Raw genomic sequence first — 26,222 nt, 5'->3', positions numbered from 1 at the left:
CAGTTTACTATTATACATAGATATTTAAAAAAATCATGCATGTTATTTTTTATTTTAAAACAGGAGTAAAAAAAACCCATTAGCTTTTTATTTTATATTTTTTATTATTTTATTCGTATTTTTAAATATCCATTTGCTCGAATGAAATTAAAGCTTAATACTATTGCAGCACTAAATAATTTTGAAATGAGAGAAAAAGAAAAAAAAAAATTGAGACCTGATGTGATTTGAAATCATATTTGTTTTTTCTTTTTTTCGGTTTTTTTTTTTTTTTTTTTTTATCTCTTTCCAAGTTATTAAGATTATTAAATTTGACCATATCATAGTATATATAAATTAAAAAGTAAGACAACGAAAAGAATGAAAACGTTTACTAGAAATAGAAGTGTATATTCAAGTAGTATATCTGAAAATGAGACAAAATTAATTAATAAAAGTGAAAAAACTATTGAACATATAAAAAATAAATACAAAAATGATCAATATTCAAATTGTCTTAACATAGATAACAGTTACAAAGGTGAACAAAAGAAAAGAAAGGAAGAAAATACAGGTATAGAAATTGATACAGAGAAAGAAAAAGGAAATTGTGATAACTCAATTCTGGGTAAGTCAAATATTAAAGAAACTATAAAAAATTCGATAAATAATGGAAAAAATCTTTTCAATAAATACAAAACTTTATTCACAAAGGACAAAACAGATAACGAAGAAATAAGACAAGATATGAATGACACTGAAAAAAATAATAGTAATAATGATAGCAATAATAGCAGTAACAGTAATAATAGCAGTAACAGTAATAATAGCAGTAACAATGAAAGAAATAGTAGGAGTTATAATGTGGGGAGTGAACCCATAGTTTTCAATAAAAATAGCATATATACAACGAATAGGGGGTATGATTTAATAGATATAACAAAAAGTAGCAAATATTCTGACGTTAGAAAAGATTATAGTAATAGTAGTAATGATGAACGTAATAATAACGCATCAAATAGAAACTACAGTGAAACAGTTAGCTCTAAGAGAAAGTTTTACGCACTTGAAGAGTTAAAAACAAATAGCCATGTAGATTTAGAAATGTATGAGTCCTTGTACGTCACTAATAAAAGTAGGCAAATTAAAATTAACTTGTATTTTATTTTTTATTTTTTTTTGCTTGTATATTAAAATACGTTGATCACACGTACATGTGAGGACATACATGCATACGCATAAGCATACGAATGTATATATATATATATATATATATATATATATGAAATACATTGGTGTTATGATACCCCTTAGATAATTTTTCCCTTTTTCTGTTCTCCCAAAATTACGCATTGAATGTGTATCGACATAATATATTTCTTATTTTTTTAGAACACACGTATGGTAGACAGGGTTCAGAAAACATTTATAATTCTTCTAATACGGTAAGTGTCTATTCATGATAAATACGATGCGTATTTTTGTTACAGACTGTTTCTTATTTTTTTATTATTATACTATTTACACAGTTTACACTGTTTAATTTTGTTTTTTTTATCATTATTAGTATTGTTCCTATTATTCTTATATGTGTAATCACATAAGTGTATATATACACTTCTTGCTCTGTGTAAATGTGTACTTATTACCTTTAGTGTGTAGTGTTACATTTTGTTAATATTCATTTTTTGAAATTTTCAGGATACTAAAGAAAATAATAATGGCAATTCAATTTTAATAGACTGTGATAATATAAAGAAAGAGGACAAGAAAATGAATAACTACGAATTTTATAAAAACAACATAAATAATGGAGAATATTTAGGTAATGTGAAAGGGAACAATATAAAGAATGTGTTTGTTAGAAATGATGATAATAAAAGATGGATCGAAGAAAATAAGGAAACAAATTTTAACTTTCCATATAGTAATAGAACATATAAAGAGAATATAAACAATAATCATGATAATGTATATAAAAATAATATTAGGTATAATTCTACTACTGTTGATATTCCGAAACCTAATAATAATTCAAATAAAATAGATATTAATTTGTTATATAATAATAATATAGAGAAATTGAATAGCAACTTATCCGCTTACAATGATTCAAATAAAATAGCTCAACTGCAGGAGAAATACAATAATAATTTTATTTATGAAAAAGAGTATCCTGTTCATATAAATGATATTAAGGAAAAAGCAAGTAGTAAAATCAAGAAGGACATCAGTGCTACCTATGCTAATAATTTGGCCTTATACAACAATAATGCCAACAACAATAATTTCAACAACAATAATAATAACACTAACAACAATAATAATAACACTAACAACAGTAACAACAATAACAACAATAACAACAATGACAACAATAACAACAATAACAACAATAACAACAATGACAACAATAACAACAATAACAACAATAACAACAATAATATTAACGGTGGTAACGACAACATCTCGAAAAATGAGTTAAGAAGTAGCTTTTTAAACAACATAGTAAATAGCAGGAATATGAAAGAGGGGAATTGTATAAAGGACAAGAAAGGTTCAAATGAAAAAGAATTGGAGTTTTTTAATCGATTTAATTATAACAGTGATGGTAGGAATAAAGGGATGAACAATACAGATGTGAATAATAAAAAGCAGAAAATTCTAGAGAATCTGATGAATATTAACACAAACTATGATGAAGACAAAAGTAAAACTAATTTGAATATGAATGACATAAAAAGAAATTATTTGGATAATTTTTATAGAAATAAAAATATAAATAAGTTCGAGTATAAAAATGCTCATCATAAACGTTCCAGTTCTAGCAATGTGGATATGGGAAGACAAGAAAATGAGAAAATTAGTAATTACTTAAATTATGCTGATGATACACAAGCTAGAATAAATTACTACAATGAAAGAGGATCGGGGAATATTTCAGCATATGAAAGATATCTGCAGTTAAAAAATGACAATAGTAATAAAAGTAAAAATAATAATAACACGAACTCGAATAGTAACGGTAACTTCATGAGTAACAATGTAAATGATATAAACGCCAAAGAGATAAATCGCAATACTAACATTAACAGAGATCCGATGAACAATAATAGAGGCGACAATAATAATAGAGACAACAGTAACAGGGGAAATAACAACGTTAATTATAATGTTAATCATAATGTTAATCATAATGTTAATAATAATGTTAATCATAATGTTAATAATAATGTTAATCATAATGTTAATAATAATGTTAATCATAATGTTAATAATAATGTTAATCATAGTGTTAATCCTAATGTTATTCATAATGATAATCATAATGTTAATCCTAATGTTATTCACAATGATAATCATAATGTTAATCCTAATATTAATCCTAATGTTAAAAATAATGTTAATCATAATGTTATTCATAATGATAATCATAATGTTGATCATAATGTTGATCATAATGTTGATCATAATGCCGATCATAATGCTAATCATAATGTTAATCCTAGTGCTAACTATAATTATAATCCTAATGTTAATGTCAATAGGAGCGGAAGTAACTCGAGAAATAACAACGATCTGGCAAATCTGGGACACCTCGATTTGAATGAAATAAGAAAAAAACACTTTAACACTTTTAACAACAACACAGAAAACGAATCAAAATATTTAAATAAAAGAGAAAACTATTTTGAGGATAAAACAGAAAGTTATACCCTAAATGTCATAAATGAAAGGAACAAGATGTCACATTTATTAAATAATTATGAAGATTTATATTCTTTTGATAAAAATATAAAAAAAAAGAATGACATTAAAAACATTGTATGTGTATGTCAAGCGAGTAAGCAAATGGCTCGATTACAACTACACATGGAAGAGAGCAGACAGATGTTAGAAACAGAAAAGAATTTACTGAAAAAGAAAAAAGATAATTTTGAAAAGAAAGTAGAAATGTTAGCGGAAAAAGAAAAAGAAATAGATAAGATCCATTCACAAATTAAAGATAAAGAAATAACTATTGATAAAAAAAAGAACGAAATTGAAGAAAAAGAAAAATATGTGAATTCTATAAAATGTAAATATGACAATGCCCAGAAAGAATTGCTTGACAAAATGAATGAGTGTATTACTATTGAAAATAAATGTAAAAATAAATTATATGAATACGATGAAAAGTTTGGTCAATTTAATAAAAAAATAAAAGAAATGGAAGAACGAGAGAAGGATATAGAAAATGAAAGAAAAAGTATGGAAAGAAAAGAAAAAATGTTAAATAATAATAAAAAAGAATTAGAAGAAGAGAAATTATTAAATATAAAAGAAAAGAATGAACTTGAAATGTTAAAAAAGGAATTAGAATCCCTAGAAAAAGAGAAAAAAAAAATTATAGAATGTGAATATAACAATTTGCATAATAAAGAAGAAGAATTAAGACGAAATGAAAGAAGTAATTTGATAAAAGAAAATGAACTAAAAAGTAGAATAGACAAGTACAATGAATTAATCGATGAATTAAATAAAAATAAGAAGGAGTTAGAAAATGATAAAATGAAAATTTTAGACAACATGCAAGAAGAAAGGATGAAGTTGCTTAACGAAAAGAATAACCTGAAAAAGGAAAAGGATAATGAGATAAATTATATGAAGGAGGAATTAAAAAAAGAAAGATCACTTATGATTGAAGATGTAGAGAAGATGAAAATAATTATGCTAGAGGACATTGAAAACACGAAAAATGGAATGCTACAAAATATGGATAAAGAAAGTAACAAGTTAAGAGAAGAATTAGAAAATGAAAAAAGATTGATGATAAAAAATGTAGAGGATGAAAAGGAACAATTTAAAGATTATATAGAAAAGAAGTGCAAGGAAAATCTTCAAAATGAAAAATTGTTGTTAGAAAAAAAATACGAAGAGGAGAATAACAAACTACAGAACGAAATGGCAAATGAAAGAATGAAGTTTGTTAAAGATAGAGATAATTTTGAACAACAAAAAAAGATATATGAAGAGGAATTTCGAGAAAAATGCGAGAAATATGAAGAAAGTATACAGAAAAAATATGTAATGTTAGAAGAAGAAAAAAATAAAATGAAATATCTTATAATGAAAGAACAAGAAGAATTAGAGAATTATAAAAAGAGTGTGTATCTAGATATAGAAGAGGAGAAAGATAAGTTGTATGTGCAACAAGAAAAGTTAAATTTAGAAAAAGAAAATTTATTAGTAGAAAAAGAGCAAATTGAAATAGAGTTAAAAAATTATAAGAATTTTAAGGAAAAAGAAGAAAATGACATAAAAATTAGAATTATAAATTTATCACAACAACAAGAAGATTTAAATAAAGAGAAGGAAAATTTAGAAAAAGAAAAAGAAGAATTAGAAAAAAGAAAATATGATTTAGATGAAAGAGAGGAAGGATTAAATAATGACAAGCTTCAAATGGAACAATCACGTAAAATATTTGACGAACAACTTGATAAAATAAAAAGGAATAAGGAAGAATTACTGAATTATGATAAAGAATTAAAGACAAAGGAAATAGATTTAATTGAAAAGGAAAAGGAGCATAATAAGAAAGAAGATGAACTGAGTAAAAAAAAGGAAAAATTAAACAAGTTTGATAGCGAACTTAGAGAATATAGTGAAAAGTTACAGGCTAGAGAAAAAAAACTTAAAGAAAAAAAAAACGAATTGCAAAAAGTGAAAGATCAATTGGTTAATTATAAAAATAGTTTAAAAGAAAAAGATGCGCAATTTCAAATGATTGAGAAGCGAGAAAAAGAGTTGTTAGATGAACAAACAGTTATTCACATAGATAGAAACAGTTTAGAAGTAGAGAAAAAACAATTTCTGTTAATGAAGGAAAAGCATGAAAAAGATACTGAATTTATACAAGAACAGTTGAAATTATTACATGAACAGTTAAAAAATAAAGAAAAATCTCTTAAGGAGAAGGAAAATGAAGTAAATTTATTAAATAAATTACAAGATTGTCGAAGTAAGAGTGGAAAAGGTGCTATTATATCATTAAAAAATCTTGAAAATAGAAAATATAGTTCTAATTTATCTAGAATAAGTAATTCTAAAAATAAGGTGAAAGTTAAAATTATCGGTAAAAATAAGTTAGACATAATAAAAAGAAGAAATAGAAAAAAAAGTATAAATTTTAACTACAACAATTTGGAAATCAATAATAGTATTCAATATATTGATAGTATGATTAATGAAAATTTCAAAAATAAAACTTTTTTAAAATATAAGAATAATAACTTAGGATTATCAGATGCGAATTTCACATCTGATGAAATGGGCAATCACAAGAGCACACATCCTAAAAGTAATAGTAATAGTAAAAACAATATTAATAACAATATAGAGTCTAAATATTTGAATGATAAGGAGTTGAATTATGATAAGAACTCAGCGCAAATAGATATGATATATGACAATATTAACGATAAGAAATGTAAGGATATGTGGAAAAACAATAATAAAAAAAAATATATTGCTGATTACGCGGTTAATGTGATAGATGGTGTTGGATTTGGTACCACCAATAATAATAATGAGAACAAATCATTCAAGAACAATTACTCTAGTGAGACTAATAATAGGGGTAATCATAGCAATATGTATACAAAGTCCAGGTATGACTTTGAAAAGGATTCATATAATGCATCTAACATGCACAATGCGATTACTGACAGTCGATCGTCGAACAGTAATTATATGAACGAAGCAGCAGATGAGAACACAACCAATTATAAAAAACGCGATGATGTCATTTATTCCGACACGAATGAATATTTCGGAAGCAATAATAATAATGATGGTAATAATAATAATAATGATGATGATGATGGTAGTAATAATAACAACAGAAGTAATAATAACAACAGTAGTAATAATAACAACAGAAGTAATAATAACAACAGTAGTAATAATAACAACAGTAGTAATAAAAATAATGACATTGTTGATAATAAAAACTATTTTAATACCCAGAACAGCAGAAAATATAATAACGGTATGGGGAAAATGTCTTCTCGGAATTTTGTATTGAAAGAAGGGAATATTGGGAGTACAAATTTAAGTAACGACAATTACAATCAGGGTTACAAAGATGACGATAATAATCGCGATATAAAAAACGGAGGAAATAATGGAGGTGAATATCACAATGTTGAAGGGAACAATAGCATGAACAATCATGTAAACAGGAATAATGTGCGGGGTGAGCACAACAACCAGAATAATTATGGGAATAACATGAATGCACTGGAAGGTGCTGAAAATGAGGCAGACAGGAATGGTTACAACAGTAATAGCAATAACAAGCAGAGTAGCAATAACGGTAATATGTACAAGTATAGTAATAACAGGGTACAGAATAACATTAGGGAATACCTAAATAGCGACAAGTATAATAACAGTTATAATATAAACCATTTAAGCACAAACATAAAGATGGGGAATAGCAATTTTAATGATACGTTACATTCGGGTGGTGGTTCATGTGTAGGTTTCAAAGAGAAAAAAGAGCACGAACATGGCAATATTATGTCATCATTAAATGTAAATAATTTAATAGAATCAGATCTTATTGATGTAAGAAGTAATTATGAATATTATCCTAATAATCGAAATAATAAACAGGACACGGGAGATCATACTCATGATAAAGGTGCAGGTGATAAACATAATGATAAGAGAGGAGAAAATAATTATAATGGGGACGATACTAACTATGAGGGGGGAGTAAATAATTATAAGGAGAATGATGTGAACTATAAGGGGAACCATACTGATGATAGGTTGATAGAGAATTATGAATATAACGATTCAACCATGTTAGAATATGATAATTTTAAAGAAAATGACCCAAATAAAAATACCATATGTATTGATAATATTAATAAGAACATTAATTGCATTAATAATGATGTAGATAATATAAATAACAACATTAATAACATTAATGATAATCTTCATAAAATTAGTAGTACTGTACATTTCATTAAGGATGATCATATGAATAGAAAAAATCAAGTTTCATTAAACAAAATAGACAATTTAGTAAACAAAAATATGCAATCGATAAATCATATATCAAGCTTTATGCAAAGCAGTAGAAAAAAAACTATGCCATTAAATAAAGAAGTTACAAATTTTAAGAATTCAAACGCGTTTAACGATGAGAAAAATAATAAGGATGGAAAGTCTTATAAGGATTATAGCGACAAACTAAAAAAAGAAAATAATTTTGATGAATTTTTGGAGGAGGTGAATTGTCAAAAATATGCTAATAGTACATATACTGAAAAAGTAGATGATGAATATTGCTCAAATGTGGAAAACATTTTGACGAATAAAAATATGGACGATTCGTATCAGTATAATAAGGATGTATATAATAACAGTGGTGAGGATGTCAGTGGAAAACGAGGTGATCAGGTAGCGAACAACAACAGCAACGTGGTCAGAAGCAACAGCAGAAGCAACAACAGTAATAACGCTGGAAATAATAATAATGGTTACGAAAGTAGAAATAATAAGAACGCTGTTATGATACCGTCTGCACCACTTGCTCATAACAATACGAAAATAAATCAAGCAAATGGATACAGTAGTGATAGTGACATACTGCGCAATCATAACCATATATTGGAAAACGAAGAGGAAAAACTGAGAAGACTTAATTCACACACAGCTATTACTTGTGATCATGAAGGCAAATTGAAAACTCGTAACTACAGTAGTAACATATATTACAATGGTAATAATAATAATTATAACAACTACGAAAAGAGCTATGATAAGAAGCATGACAACAATTATGATAACAATTATGACGACTATGACAATACTTATAACGGTAGTTATAATAATGATGATCGTGATGATGCACGGATATATAGAGGTAATGAAAAACATATCGTGAAAAATAGAAATCAAAATATCATCTCTACTAATAAAGATAATGATAGGAATGAATATAAAAATAATACAATATATCTTAAAGCGGCAAATCCGAATAATGAATTGTTGGTAAAAGAAAAAAATAAAGCTAATTTTATGAGTTTAGAAAAGAGTAACTACTTCCATAAAAATAAAAATAATAATAGAAATAACGGCAGTAATGATAACAGTAATGATAGCAATAATGATACCAATAATGATAATAGTGCATGTAACAAAAATGTATTCAATACTTTGAAAAATCATCATATAAATGCACCTAATTTAGAGAGTGAACATAAAAATGTAAACGTAAATGTAAATAAACATAGTAACAGTAATGATAAATCAAATATGCTAGGGAAAAATGCGAACAAAAATGGGAACAAAAATGCGAACATGGTAAGGATAAAAGGTTTTATGAAAGAAATACAAAATTCGAAGGAGTCACGTAACAACAACAATAACGACAACAGTAGAAGTAACACTCGTGGTGGTAGTAATAATAAACAGAGCAACTATGTAAATTACAACAACAATAAATACCTGAATTCTAAAGATGTTTCCAATAATGGCGTCCAACGAAGCAACAACAGTAACAACAGCAACAGCAAAAACAGCAAAAACAACATAATAGAACAGCTTGATAAGACCTTGCTGAATAAATCAATAATGATAAATAAACAGAAAAAGAAAATGGACAAAAACTAGTACTCCTAAAACTGGGTCAACTGCAAGAATTAATTATAAGTGTACAAAAAAAAAAAAAAAAAAAAAAAAAAAAAACTAATTGGACCATTTGCTATGTCGTCATTTCACTACTACTGCACAATTTCTATAATTCTATAAGTTTTTATGTAATAACTATGACGTATCATGTATTTTAAAAAGGGAAATGTAGTTGTATGATAAGAAGTGAGACGATATTTGTTTTTTAAGCGCAACAAGACAGTGGTGAATATATACATATATTATATATGTATATGCTAATATTTAACATTTAAAAGCGTTAGTGAACGTTCAAAACGAGAATGATAAATGTTTAGCATAAATTTATTTTTATTTCTAATTTTTAAAAGGTAAAAATATATAGTATACTCCTTTTATTTTATTTTATTTTATTTTATTTTATTTATTTATTTATTTATTTTTTTATTTATTTTTTTTTTTTTTTCTCTCTTTTTTGAATCATTTTATGTTTTATAATATGCCGGAAGGAACTACATTTTATTAAATTTGTACATATATAAAAATATGCGTACTCAAAGGGTACGTGTGTCCATGTGATAAAACCAGTCGTTATGAAAAGTAAAAAAAATAATGTTTGATAATTACACATTTAAAGTATCTTCTAATCATTTTAATAAAAATTATAATTTTCCATGTTATTAAAAATTTGTTTTTACGTTCAATGTGAGAAACATGTATAAATGAGTATAAAAAGCGGCACCTTTTTTAAGTTATAAATGTGTTTCTTATGTACTACTTTTTTTACTGTGTTTTTTTCTTTTTTAAATATAATTTTTTTTTAAATACAGTTTAGTATATATATATATTGTTAAAAAAATAATGTATTTACGAATACAGAGATTTTCCTAATAACTCGGAAAAAGAATGCATGCCCTTAATGATAGTTGGCACTTGATCATTAATTTATTTTTTAGTCCTCCTCCAAACGAGAAGACTTTGAGACTAGAAGTCAGTGCCCACATTACGCACATGCATACACACACACACATATATACGTGCATGTGTCGATAATGCCATATTTTGCGTTTTTCCAGGGAGACTGCTATTTTTGTATATATTTAAGGGGTCTCGCCAGTAGAACTTATTTTTCTACTTTTTTTTTTTTATATTGTCGGTCATATAATTTATTAGGTCTTGAATATTATGTGATTCTGACTTCTCATTTCCCTTACTATTAAATTCTTTATTTTTCCTACCTGAAAAGCTGTCCATATATATGGAACTAACAATAGGCTCATAATTTTTTAGCATATTAAATTCTTCAGCATAATTTTCAAAGGTGTTCATTCTTTCGATTGGTATGCTATATTCATTATGATAATTAATAAACGTTTGAAATGATTCTGAATCGATTGTATCTTTCTTTTCGTTCAAACTTTTGATATACTCATATTCATATTCATCAGAATTATTGCTCTGCTCATTCAGATGAAGATTTGTTGCATCTCTCTGCGCATCAGGTACCTCCTTTTGTACTTGATCATTCATGTTATTGTCTTTATCATTATGTACACTTGAACTATATTGTTTAAGCATATTATATTCAATTTTATTGCCATTATTATCATTAAAAATATTTTCATCATTCAGTATAATCTCTTCATTAATTTCTTTTGCTGTTTGGTTATCATCAAAATCATCATAATTCCCACTAAAATAGCTGGATATATTAAAATTTATATTGTTTTCTATTACTTCCTCTAGTTCTTCAACTCCTTTTTTTAAAATATAATGATTTTCTATATTTTCACAGATGTCTCTTTTTTCTAATAGTGTACTTATTCGATCATGTAATATACTAGAACCGACAATATTCGTATAATTTTCTCTTGCTCCTTGATCATATAAATTTTCTATATTTTTTTCATTATTTAAATATTCATAATTATTGCTTAAAAGGCTACTCTTTAAAGTGTGCACCTCTGCTAATGTATTTTTATTACTCAAAAGCCTTTGTATATTGGCTTCACTTATTGGTTCATCCCTATTATCATTTTCCTCTGAATTTTTTTCACATATTGATTCATATACTCTTTTGTCTTTCGATTTTGCGAAGTTACTCTCCTTTTCTTCTTCTTCTTCTTCTTCTACTTCTACTCCTACTACATCTTCTACTCCTACTACTACTACGTCTTCTACTTCTACTCCTACTACGTCTTCTACTTCTACTCCTACTACGTCTTCTGCTCCTACTCCTACTACGTCTTCTACTTCTACTCCTACTGCGTCTTCTACTTCCACTCCTACTGCGTCTTCTACTTCCACTCCTACTACGTCTTCTACTTCCACTCCTACTACGTCTTCTATTTCTACTCCTACTACGTCTTCTACTTCTACTCCTACTGCGTCTTCTACTTCTACTCCTTCCACTACTCCTTCAAATTCATTGCTGCGAGGCTCATCATTCTGATAGCAGTGATTTATATTATATTCCCCCCTTCGTAGGAACATATGTCCTATATCTTCACTGTTTTCAGTGTATTTATTTTTTTGCCTTTCCTTTTCATGTAACGCATATTCATTCTCATTCTCAAGTTGATCGTGATAAAAATATTCATTCACTTGAGATGTATTTTTTCTCTTCATCTCCTCCGCTTCTTCATCCACCTCTTCATCCACCTCTTCATCCACCTCTTCATCCACCTCTTCATCCACCTCTTCATCCGCCTCTTCATCCACCTCTTCATCCGCCTCTTCATCCGCCTCTTCATCCGCCTCTTCATTCGCCTCTTCATCCGCCTCTTCAACTACTTTCTGTTCATCTCGATGTTGCGCTTCTGCTTCTCTCTGTCTGTTTACTTGATAAAATTTCTTTCCATAACTTTTGCCGTTCGAACTCTCTACCTTTTCATTAATTCTTTTTCCTTTTTCGGGTAACCTACTACCTTTTCCATTTAAAAATTCGTTGTATTCATTTATATGCGGAACAGTATTACGTTTAATTAAAGATTTCTTTTCATTTGATTTATATAATTTATTACTTTTCTTATTGTATGAATAGACATTTTCCTCATTCTGATCAAGGATTATACTTGCATAAATTTCACTTACATTTATATTGCATATATTATCTATGTCTAAAATGTTTCTCTCATTAACTTGCTTTTCTTTTTTACACGTCTCAACTGTTGGGCTATTTGTGTATTCAATTTTTTTTTCTAATAATTTGTTTATATTTTTATCGGAAATAATCATATACACATGTTCCTTCAAAAGGAAAAAGAAGAAAACATGGTGAATAAATAAATACACAAATGAGCATATGAACAAATGAACAAATGAGCATATAAACAAATGAGCATATAAACAAATGAACAAATGAACAAATAAACAAATGAACGAATAAACATATAAACAAATGAACAAATAAACAAATGAACAAATGAACAAATAAACATATAAACATATAAACAAATGAACAAATGAACAAATAAACATATACACAAATGAACAAATGAACATATAAAGAAATAAACGGATACATTCGTATATATAACACACAGGAAAATGTACATACGTACAATATATATATATATATATATATATATGTACGTATAATCATAGATAAATTAATCATGTAAAAGAAAAAAAAGTACGGAAAACAACAAAATATGGCAGCGCACATTTTATCAGTTCTTCCCTTAAATTTATTTTATTATTCCATTATACATGTAATTTAATCACTTGTCTTTCCTTTTCATCAATTTCTTCTTTCTTTTGTAGCAAATTCTTGAACACCTTATAAATGCACTGATAATATTCTTGTTCATATAAAAATATATCTGCAAAATAGGTGTTGTATAGCTCCCTTGTTTTTTCTAAACGCTCTAATTCAAATTCTTCTCTCTTTTTGCTTAATTCGCTATATAGCTGTTCCTTTTCCTTCTAAAATGTAACAGAATAAGATAAAACGATAAAATAATATATGTGCATTGGTGGGTTAGTACGTACATTAATGGGTAAATATGTACATTCGTGCGTAAAATTATGAATTTTTCTTTTTTGCTTCATCGGCTTATAATACGAAGAACATGAACTTAAATCAAACATTACAAAAGCTATGTTACGTACGTTAAACAAGTATCTGTCTATATACTGTTCTTTTTTCTTTTTCTCGAAAGACGACTTTAGTCCCTGGGAAATTTTATTAAAATGGGTAAGGATGTTTATCACTTCATCGTTTTTAACTTCATTATTTTTCTTTTTTCATTTTTTCAGTTTTACATTTTTCAGCTCTTTCAATTTTTTTAATTTTTTTTTGTATTTTTCAATTAGGTAGGAGCATTTTATTTGGATTAGATAATCAGAGCCAAATTTCAGAAACATTTCTTCCCCTCCTTAAAAGTCTATACAATTAGATAAAATATGTGCTTGAAATATGAAAATTTCTTTGCATTATATTTATACGTGAACGTTTGTGCTTTTATTATGTATTATATCAAAACTGTTGTGCTTTATTTTCCCGTAAGTATAACAATGTCTTCGCATGAGTTTGTTCATATGTATGTATAAGTGTGCATATGATAATGTCTCTTAATTATAATAAAGGTTCATGTATTATTTTAAAAAAGTATGAAGCAAAATCAGAAGATCAGTCGAATAAATAAGGCGCGATTATTCGATTTTCTTCTTTCTATTCTGCTTTCTCTTCCTCTTCTTCTTCTTCTTCTTCTTCTTCCTCTTCCTCTTCCTCTTTTTTTTTTTTTTTTTTTTTTTTTTTTCCGTATTTTTTAAAAACTCTTCAAATTAATGTTTAGAGTTTCAGCGTCCTTAATACTTTTTTGTGTATGTGCGTACATTAAGATTCGATTGTTATATGTACACTTTCTCACAATATTTACTTGGGTAATTTATGTTTTTAATATGGACTATTTTAAAAATGGAGCTTCAAGAAGCTTATAATCGCTGCTCGGTATAAATTAACAGTCACATATTAACATTTAAAAAAAAAAAATAAGAGGGTGGAGGGAGGAAAAAAAAAATTAAAAATATACAAATAATAAGTAAACGATACGTAAAAAGAATTAGACAATGCGTATAAATAAGGTGAAATGATGACTTAAATAAGTTCTAATTTTCAAATTGCTAATATTTTCCAGTTCAGTATATAAACGTAATACGAATTATAAAAATATGCGTATGTGCATGGAAAAAAAAAAAAATAAAAATAGAATGAAGTGAATGAAAATATATAGATGATAATACAAGCAAACGGATAGGTGAGAATGTTTAAAGAAAAAATCCACCAGAAACATATATTCACATTATCATAAACATGCTTCCCTTTAATATCTTTTTGGTATCTTCTCAATAAAGTTTTTAATTAGGGTGTCTGCAAACGGATCACTGATGATAATATTTTTACTGAATTGGTAAAATTCTTTAAAAAAGTTGTACCTACTCATTTTGAGATCATAACTATTATTTTCAAAATTTTCTTGCAAGCTTCTAATGAGCCATTGTTCTTTCAATATTAAATGAGCTATATTATATGTAATCATAATTTCTAAAAGCTGATAAATATTCATTTGAATAAGTGTATCATCAATTTCTTTTAATACTACAATTATCTTGTTAAACAGAATTGTATGAATTAAATCTTTAAACCATTCAAAATTCATGGATTTGGAAGGTAAGATTTTCACCCATATATTTATTGAGTGTCTTAATACATTCGTATGAGCATGTGTGTTTATATTATTTATAGCAAGTAAATGAATATTTGATTTTATATTTAAAAGAATTTGACTACATTGTTTAATAGAAAAAAAAAACCCAAATGATTTAATCCCAACAATTAATTTTTCATTATTTTTATTTGAAGATTCCGATAAATAATCAATAATTCTTGTCATCAAAATATTCGAATGTGCATTTATTAAAAAACTTAACACCGATGAATTTATTTTGGAATATGATATTATAGAATTAAAAATACTTAAGTGTAATATTTCTCCTTCGTCTGACATATTTTTAAGATCATTCAAAACGGTGTGTAAAAAATAGGTGTTTTCAAAAACTGCGTCACAATAATATATATTTTGAATTAACTTCGAAAAAATTTCTAACACGTTAATTTTTAACAGTAAATCATCTTTTAAATAAATCATATGTAAATATTTATATATATTAATTTTCGTCATTTTACATATATCCTTAATTTTTAAATTGTACTTTTTCATTTTTTCATCGACGGTCTTCTGATAAATATATGAGATTTCTCCAAAGGTGCACACTTCCTCTTCATACTCGCTTTCAAACGAAAAATTGTGCACTTGGAAATTAGCATTCCGTGTGTGTACATCAGCTGACAAGTTAGCTGAATCGGCTAACAAATTACTTGAATTGGCTAACAAATTACTTGAATCGGCTAACAAGTTACTTGAATCGGCTAACAAGTTACTTGAATCGGTTAACAAGTTACTTGAATCGGCTAACAAATTAGTTGAATGGTTATTTTCCCCCTCCCCCTTTAGCAAATTATTTCCTTCTTTATTAATTATGAGGCTATTTTTTTTACTTATTCGAAATATATCGCAAATTTTTGCAGCGTTTAAATTTATGCTGTCACATATGAGATCAAGAAACCTCAAGCGCTGTATATTATTTAAGTTTTCAAGAGATTTTTTCAGTTTTTTTAGAAAATAAAAATCAAATATTTCACTCACTTGTTTGTTGTCTTTAATTAAATGTAACAAAATTTCATATGCCCGATTAAATGAACATAGAGATTTACTAAAGATACAAATTTTAATCATTTTTAAATGTATTTTGTCACAATCTTCCCCATCTTGTATTATATACTTTTTTAAATTTTTCAAAGTAAATATTTGCACATAAATATTCTGCTTATATAATGCTCTTAATAATATTTCATTTATTCTTTCATTGGAGAATATAATTTTCCTACCTAAACTTAAATTAAAAATACTTCTTAGAATATACGCTAGCACAATTAATGTGATTTGATATATTTGGAATTTATCAAAACACATGTTAAAAATTTGGTATTGTTCTTCATTTACTTTTTCTATTTCTAAAGTTTGCATTAAACTATTTATTATTTCCATTTCACCTGACTTGTTCATTTGACTTTCTTCACAAAATGATTTTATGAAATTATTTAAATAATCAAAAGTTTTTTCTATTTTTTCTTCAAATGTTTCTTCGCTTATACTTGGGTCAAAATAGTTTATAGTATCCTCTTTAGAATGTTCCATTCCTAAATGCTTATTTTTATCAAACGAGTTGGGGGATACTTTATCCATTTCATCATCACTTTTCAAATAGTCGCTACTTATTTCATGATAGTCATCATCATAATTTTTATTTTCAACAAGTAAATTTGAATAATGATTATATGAGAAGATCAGGTCCTCCACCTTAATATCTCTTTGCAAAGTTTGCAACAGTGTGTTCGTAAAAACTTTGTTGTAATACCCTTTCACCGCGTTTAGCTCTAAAATAATATTGCTGTTCTCATACATTTTTCTCTAAATATGTGATACGAGGGAAGCGTATACAACAAAAGGATGATTACTTTTTTCCAATTACAATAATAATAAATATATATTTGTAGCTATTTAAGAAGAGAAAAGGACTGCTTCAAATGTTCCTTAAAAAAAAAAAAATAACATTAACTAATCAGAATTATGCACTATTCCCTACTTATTACACCTCAAGAATGTACAACATAGTTTTACGCTAAAGCGAGAGATGTGTTTAGCGAAAAATCATGAGTTTTTGGCCCTTTACCGCATGGTTTAGAGGTAAAAAAAGGAAAAAGTAGGTATACATCTAAGTATTTACATTAGCATATATAATAACGAAAATCACGGTGATATCATACATTTATTTATATTTATCTAATATATGCAATTTTTTTTGTTCCCCTTATTTGTCCGTTTTGCAAAACGAAATTAGCTCCTTTATTTAGTTAATTACAAAAGCAAAGAACCTTTTTAAGAGTTAATCGTGAGTTTTCATTTTTGAAATTTTTTTTTCTCTTTTTAGTTTTCGATGGACATGACGTGTACACATGGATACAAATAAATATATATGTATATATGCAAATATATATGTATATATGTAAATATATATGTATATACATAAAAATATACATGTATATATTTATTTTATTTTATTTCGTGTTATATATATTGTTTATGTACTTGGAAGATGGAATATGCGGGAAAAAAAAGTAAAACGAATATGCTTCCTTATTTTTGAATATAATAACTCTTACAAATAAAGTTTAGGTGATAATATGAATTCAAGTCCTTTTTTTTTCTTTTTTTTTTTTTGCCCTAATTAAAAAATAAAATCATTTTTTACAATATAAATGAAAAAATTCTTTTATATGGCAATAATTTAAAGGGGTAATTAATAGATGAAATAAAAATAATGCGTAATATATTGTATCACAATATACAGTAAAAAGGAAATTTTGCGTTTTTATTTAGCATTGATTAAATTGTGTGAAAGTATCACAACCAAGGCGTACATTATACCATTGTAGTAATGTTTCATTAGTATTTTAAGATATATATACTTGATGGTTAAGATATATATACTTGATGGAAAATTTTGATAACTTGTAAAAAAATTAATAAAACAACAAAATATATTTTAAATGAATAAATTTCATAAATACAAAGTTAATACCTTAATTTTTATTCAACCTTTATCCTGTACTTATTTTATTTCTACGCTGTGCATATTTTTCTTTTTTAATTTCGAAGAGTAGGTATATAAGAAACGTGTAACGAATGAAAGAGACACCTTCAAATTATACTTTTTTTCTTTTTTCCCCATTCCATTTCTGTTTTTATATAATTTTTTTTGGCGAAAATGAGGAAAGGTGCATGGAATGGAAAAATGTATGTACAAATATATATATATATCTATATATATATATACTCTTATAAGCCACTAAATAGTACACTCTTTGGAACACTGTTAATATGATATGATGTAAAAAAAAAACTTTTTTTAAAGGCTCTTAAAATGATGATAATTAAAAATATATGATATAAAAAACTAGGCGTAATAAATTATACATTCCCCTATTTTAGCTTCAAATAATTAATGTGCAAGATGAGGATATCGGGCATTATATCTTAACTTTACAAACTATTACTAAGAATATGGAATGTTCCGTATATGTTAATAACAAATTATTCTTCTTGGTATCTCTAGTTTTTCCATTTTACTTTTATTTCTTTCGTTGGTTTTTTTTTTTTTTTTTTTTCTCTAAAATTGAATAATATATCACATTTAAAAGAGAAAAAATGATTAAATAGTTTCAAGTATATATATATATTATATATTTATAATGTAATATTTTTTTTTTTAAATGAAAAACACTTAATAGCAATAAAATTTTTTATAAATACAGAAATATAGGGAAGCTATTCCTGAATTCGTAAAACTGTTCTTTGAAATAAATATACATTACATATGGAAGTTTAGTGAAATTACAAATGTTTTTTAATAATTATATTTTAATAGTTTTGTTAGTTTTATTTTTAAAAAGTTGTTAAAATAATAATTCCATAAAAACAAAAGCTACCAAAAAAAGATATTGCCTTTTCATTGTATGTTTTTTGTTTTTTAATAAAAGAAAAAAAAAAAATTATATATAAATAATTTATTATATTATATATATATATATATATAATATATAGAAGTCATATGATTGTGCGAAAAAAAAAAAAAAATGCTCATACTCATTTATATATATTTATCTTTAACATAAAATTTAAAATTTAACAAAAACTCCTCTAAATAGTATGACAAAAAAAAAAAAAAAATTGTACTTATAAATTATTATTTAAATTATAAAAATAATAAAAAAAAAAATTTATATAAAATTTATAACAAACAATAAAAATAACAAACTCATACACAATAAATTAAATAAAAACACAATTATATTTATTAAAAAAAACATAAAAGTAAACACTATAATTAAAATTTAATGAAAGAATTGAAGGAAAAAATATAATTATATATTTTTTTACATATATAAATAATATAAATATATACATATATTAATATATGCATCTTTATATACTTTTATTCTTTTTACTGTAATACGTACTCATATATAAAATAATATAGTACAGAATAATAGCATAAAACGGAAGAGTTAATTTGATTGTAATATTATATATTATAATAATAATATTCCTGTTATCTTATTTCATTTTAAAAATTTAGCTATTTAAGAAAAATTAGTTATCGTGTAATATGTAAAATTTTAAGAAGGTGAAACTCTAAGAACTCTATATGAAAACGTACCCAAAAAATCTTACGAAGATCATATATCCTTGTTACTTAATTTCATCGCTGTTTTTATAACAAATTTGCAGTATATATAAATACATGAATAAGTACATAACTGCTAATATACCAAAAAATACGTGTACATATAAATAAAATAAATAAATATATATATATATATTTATATATATATATATATATATTATATATATTATATATAAATATAACTTTGTAAGTACGAATCTTTTTATATAATCAAAGTGACATTTTTACATAAGTGTATAATATAATACATTTCATATTTGCTCAAGCAATTAAATAAAAAAAAAAAAGGAATGATTAAATCTAATAATTTAAGTTATATGAATTATTACAAAGGAAAGTCAATGAAGACTTTAAAAAGTGAAAATAATTTGAAGCATAAAAAATATATTAATTATGCAAGTGTTAATAGCATAATAGATAAAGAACATAATCGTTCACTTAGGCAACCCGCAGCCGACATGTGTAAAACGTTATAATATTGTACATGTGACAAGTAATGAAAAATAAATTACACGAATTGTATAAAAGTATACATACGTTGTGTATTGTGTGTGTTTTATGTTTACATATTTTAACACATCATTTATACATATATATATATATATATATATATACATGTATATATGCATACACATACGTATAATCATTTTGTTTGTAAATTCTATAATTTTATTTTTCGAATAAAAGCTGAAGAAATTTGAGAAATTATACGTATTTCTTTAATTCGTATAAAAATTGTGAATAAATCTTTTTTTATTTTGTATACATAATTTGCAAATACAATATGAATATTTATTTTTGCTGTGTAATGTTTTATGTGTATTTATTACTTAGTATGAATTTTAATATTCCCGTGTATGAACTATTTTGCAAAATATGATTTGTAGGAGGTAGTGTATTATACATATTATTTACAAATAGATATATGATACTCTGTTCAAAATTCAAAAAAATTTATTATTGTATGAATATATGGATATGTTAATTTTTTAACGATCGTATATACCCATTTCGAAGTGTAAGTGTGCTTATAGGCTATATAAAAAAAGGATTTAACAGTATTTCAGTTCATCATATAACAGTACACATATATAAGAATTAACAACCGATGAGACATATGAATTAAAAGAAAACAAAATAACAAAACCACAGTTTTTTTGAGCAGTAATGTCCTGTAGACCGAAGATATATATATATATATATATACATATTACCCATTATATTTAATATGAAATAAAATGTATGCTTTTTTTATCATTTATTGGAAGCATTTTTATATTAATTATATAGACCCCATTTTATGAAAAGGTAGTGGATATAACTACAATATATTATATGTGTAGGTATATATATATATAAAAGGAGCCTTTACATTTATTTAGGTAAAACATTTTAGGATAGATTATGACAACTTTAATGGAATTATATGTATGCTTTGAACTGAAAAAGAGAATATATATTTTTATGTATAAGGGAACAAATTGCATTAACAGAATGACAAGGGAAGGGAGTAATTTTTAGTAATCAGTAACACTGAGGAATATTGAAATGTGTTATTATATATATATATTATATATATATATTATATGTATATATTTATTTACTTATATGCATATATTGATACTTATAAACACATATAAAATATGTAAAAATCTTAATGATGTATGTTATGCTTGATGGAATGATGTAATTTACTCGTACGGAAATAGTAGGTTTATAAAAATACATGTATATGTATATTATATAAATTGAATTAACCATATACATACAAAACATATATATATATATATATATACGTTTTAAGTTATGGCGCTACAAAGAAGGACATATTTTTGTTTTTGCTGTTAATGAGGAGTTTAATAATGTATAATTTTCACCATTTTATATTTTTTATTTGTTTGCTGTAATTATCTCTCTATATATGTATTTATGCATAATGCACGATTAGAGATATTTTAAAACGGAAATGTATAGGAGATTGTATATAAATGCATTATTAAATTAAAAGTATATTCAGTTCAACGCTATTTCTTTGCTTTATAATATATATATATATATATTCTTTTTGTTTTCATCATTTGTTTTTTTCTTTTCATTTTATCAATTAATTTATAATTTTATAATAATTTTTATAATTATTAAATGTTTACGTAAAATTATTATATGTATATATATTTAAGTAGATCACATTACAGTATATAAATATTAAGCAGTTATCGTGTGTATTATTCGACATATTTCGTGATATATATTTTCCTAAGGTAAACAAAGCGTTTTATTGGAGATATTTGTGTTTGAGTCTATATATACTAAAATACACACGTATATATATATATGTGTTATATACCTGTTTGTATTATTTGAAAAAAGTTTAGTACATTTTTTTTGTTACATATTAAATTGGATATATGACATCAAGAATGTTTATGAGGGATGCTCCTGTTAGATTTTATGACTTGCTTCCATATAAAAATGAATGAATATAGCATTGTTTTAAATTGCATAGTCTAACCTTTACATGTATAGAAAGTTAACGTTTGCATATATATATATATTACATACTTATGTACGTTAATGTTAATAGTAAATAAGTGAAGGATTTATAATTTATTAGAGGAAATTTTTCTTACGTGTGCATATTTGTGAACAGTTACACACGTATATATTTATATACGGGCAGGTGTACATATACGTATATATATATATATATATATCTACTTTGTTGTTTAATTATTCTCGCATCTATGAATACAGATACATGTAAATATATTTAATACATAAACATATTTATTTGTAATTTTTTAAAAATTGAAGAAGGAAATGCCACACGAAAATATAGCATAATAAAGCCTCGTGCAGATTTGTATTACATATATTATCGCATCCCATCTTGTGAATAGCTAAGAGAGTGCACACGTATGTATATATATGTATACATGTATTTGGTTAGATAAAATAGGTTTATATGCGGCCTTTGTTTATTAGAAACTGTGTAACGAAGAACAGAAGAGCTATATTATTTGCTCTTAAGTAATACTGTAAATATAAGAAGGAAAGTTGTGTCTAATTGAGCAAGGATTTATATATGTAGGCATTAGTATAATTATAGTATTCTAGAGTTAATTATAATTTATAATTAGTAAACATCTTTTTAAAGGAAATATTAAATTGTCAGTAGTGGTAATTATGCTGCTTTGAAGGAAAACATTTCTTAGTGATTACTGTGTATGTATCTTTGAATTTGTGCGAACATCTGTACACCTACATACGTATATATACACATACAAACATACATAAATTTATTAAAATAGTACAAGAGGGTGAGAGTAAGGAGAAAGGCAAATACATTTAGATTTGTAAGGGATCTCCCATATCTACGATATATTTATATATAGATAGAAATTTATAAAGGTATATTTGTATTATTACCTATATATATATGTACTTATATAGATAGGTACAAACTGATAGATACATATAGATAGGTACATGCTGATAGCTAAGGGGAGGGAAGAAGCTACGTTTTTCCATAAATTATTTGTAGAAAGAATAATTCCACGATGTCGTACATCAACATTCCGAGGGATCGTAACGATCCTAATTATAGATATAAGATGCCAAAACTAATTTCCAAAATTGAAGGTAGAGGAAATGGAATTAGGACAAATATAGCTAACATGGGAGAAATAGCAAGGTCATTGAAACGCCCTCCAATGTATCCTACGAAGTTTTTTGGATGTGAATTAGGAACAATGGTAAAGTTTGAAGAAAATGAAGAAAAAGCAATTGTAAATGGTGCTCATAAGGAAAATGATCTAGTAAATATTTTAGATAAGTTTATTGAAATGTATGTTCTTTGCCCACATTGTTTATTACCTGAAACAGATATAATTGTTAAAAAGGGTTTTTTAATATGCAAATGTAATGCTTGTGGAAATATAGGAGAACTTAACAACTCACATAAAATTGCGACATATATGATAAAGAATCCACCCATGATTAGTACTGTTGGAAGTAAGAAGAAAAAGTCTAAGGAAAAGAAATTAGAAAAAAATGGTAAAAGTAAAAGTGAAAAAGGGGAAAGAAACGAAAGGAGCGAAAAGAATAATGAAGAAAGTAAAAACGGAGTAGTACACTCAGGTGGGGATAATGACAGTTCTCAATATGAAGACTCGGATAAAAGTCATACAATGAATAATGTTTGTAGCAATAACAAAAAGGACAAAAAAAGTAAAAGAAAGGAGAAAAGAAAAAAAACAGAGGATAATTTTGTTTTGGAAAAAGAATCCTTATATTTTGATAGTATAGAAATTAAAGAAGTTATTGATAGATTAAGAACTCTATATATAACTTTTCCAAATATTAGTGATAATGATTTTTGTGAAGAATTACGAGTTTTGCAGGTTTCACAAAGCTTTGATTCCAAGTGCAGAATTTTTATTTGTTTATGTGCTTTATTTGATGATAAAATAACGAAAGATTTATTAGAACAAAACATAAAGTATATAAAAAAAGTTAATGATACGTCAGTAACTGTAATTGATATTTTTCATGCTATGGAATATTATATAAACAAAATAGCGCATAATGCAGTTGTAATTTATCCCTATATATTACAGGTGTTATATAATAATGATATTTTAGAAAGTAAAGATATAATTAAACGATATGATGAAGATGACAGCGCTACATTACAAGAGAGGAGTAATAGTAATGATATTTTAGATGAAAGAATTAAATTTTATAACGATTGTTACAATAAATGCAAAAGTATGGCAAAACATTTCGTTAACTGGCTAAAAGATAATGATTCAGATGAAGACGATGAAACGGATGAAGAAGAAAATAAAACAAGTAGTCTAGTTAATAATAATTTGCCAAATTACAAAGTAAAATCACTACGAAATAATGAAGAAAAAGGAAAAGAAATGAACAACTGTTTTAATGATAATGATAAAGCGTTTGAAGATTCGAAGAGCGAAAAATATGATGATGAAATATTTTTAGACGCAAAAGACGGAATTAACTACACTGGGGATGAGGAGGAAATCGACATTGACGCGATTTAAGGACTAGTTTGCGTGTATGCAGTGTTTATATGTATATGTGTTGTATATATATATATATATTTATTTATTTATTTACAAGTTTTTATGTTTATGTGTTTTTATGTTCACATGTTTATTATATGTATTTTTTTTTTTTTTTTTTGCGCAATAAAATGCCATTTGGAATATATACATATGTACTTGTATATGTGTATGTTCTTTTAATTGAATATTTTGGTTGTACACATATTCATGTAGACGTATACGTATGTACAGACATATGTGTACCTTTTTTAATTTTCGTGCAAACATATGTTCGTGTATATTATTTTGCGCCATTTTGTGCAATTATATTTTTAATTGTTATTTACTTATTAAGAACTCCTCTTATTCAAATAATTATTTATTTTAGTTATAGAAGAAATAACATGCTTACAAAAATGCATTTTGTGCATTTATATATATATATATATGTATGCGAACATATGTATGTATGTATTTATTTATTATAGCACTGTTGGGGAACAGCGAATATACACATATCTGCATGTATTTACATACAAGTACACATATACATCAAAAATGTATATGTATTTTGCGTATATAGTAAACCCATGTGTCATGAGTATATCGCATAATACAAATCGAGAATTCTTCCATTAATCAGTGAAAAGGCTCATGACTATATTTACAAAAGTTATTAGATTATTTAATTATCACATGAACAATCATAAAAAATAATACTCATCTATAGCTCCACCTTCTTTTTACTGGCTAAATGCTGAAACTTTGCCTTTTTTTTAATTTTTCTGTAAAGCATATCTCTGTTTTCTGCGTTTTAATACTTTTCAGTTGTTAATAATAAAGGATTTGTGTTTCGATTTTTTCGTTGGCGCATATACAAATGAAGAAACTACCTAAGAAAACAATACAAAATAGTTGTGTCAGTCCCATTTTGTGAAAAACTGACACAAATTTTTGTTCAACATACATATAATATATTAAACATACATTTATTTTGTCGCTATTTATTATTTTATGCACATAACTGTTATGCTCTAAATATTGACTTTTACGTTGTGATTATTAAGATATACATAAATATGCTATGCACATATACATAAATAGATAAATATCCAAATAAATAAATAA

The 26,222-nt window shown here is 25.5% G+C and overlaps 4 protein-coding genes across 4 annotated transcripts; 2 read left to right on the top strand and 2 right to left on the bottom strand.

Moving 5' to 3' along the window:
* Nucleotides 1-360: 360 nt before the first annotated feature.
* On the top strand, nucleotides 361-9,654 carry PmUG01_13017000 (conserved Plasmodium protein, unknown function; the record flags this gene model as incomplete). Its single annotated transcript, XM_029007137.1, has 3 exons — nucleotides 361-1,114; nucleotides 1,372-1,424; nucleotides 1,681-9,654. The coding sequence occupies 3 exons, from the start codon at nucleotides 361-363 to the stop codon at nucleotides 9,652-9,654; spliced, it is 8,781 nt and encodes a 2,926-aa protein (XP_028863556.1).
* A 1,128-nt stretch (nucleotides 9,655-10,782) lies between these two features.
* Nucleotides 10,783-14,019, bottom strand: PmUG01_13016900 (conserved Plasmodium protein, unknown function; the record flags this gene model as incomplete). The annotated part of the gene is made up of 4 exons (XM_029007136.1): nucleotides 10,783-12,900; nucleotides 13,363-13,578; nucleotides 13,765-13,827; nucleotides 13,918-14,019. The coding sequence occupies 4 exons, from the start codon at nucleotides 14,017-14,019 to the stop codon at nucleotides 10,783-10,785; spliced, it is 2,499 nt and encodes an 832-aa protein (XP_028863555.1).
* A 959-nt stretch (nucleotides 14,020-14,978) lies between these two features.
* On the bottom strand, nucleotides 14,979-17,180 carry PmUG01_13016800 (conserved Plasmodium protein, unknown function; the record flags this gene model as incomplete). The annotated part of the gene is made up of 1 exon (XM_029007135.1): nucleotides 14,979-17,180. The coding sequence occupies one exon, from the start codon at nucleotides 17,178-17,180 to the stop codon at nucleotides 14,979-14,981; it is 2,202 nt and encodes a 733-aa protein (XP_028863554.1).
* A 6,402-nt stretch (nucleotides 17,181-23,582) lies between these two features.
* On the top strand, nucleotides 23,583-25,091 carry EIF5 (eukaryotic translation initiation factor 5, putative; the record flags this gene model as incomplete). The annotated part of the gene is made up of 1 exon (XM_029007134.1): nucleotides 23,583-25,091. One exon carries the CDS (start codon nucleotides 23,583-23,585, stop codon nucleotides 25,089-25,091), a length of 1,509 nt encoding a protein of 502 aa, XP_028863553.1.
* Nucleotides 25,092-26,222: the final 1,131 nt, after the last annotated feature.

Source organism: Plasmodium malariae (assembly GCF_900090045.1).
Source record: "Plasmodium malariae genome assembly, chromosome: 13".
NCBI lineage: Eukaryota > Apicomplexa > Aconoidasida > Haemosporida > Plasmodiidae > Plasmodium > Plasmodium malariae.
The sequence above is the reverse complement of the archived record's forward strand: the minus strand, read 5'-3'. Positions and strand labels throughout refer to the sequence as shown.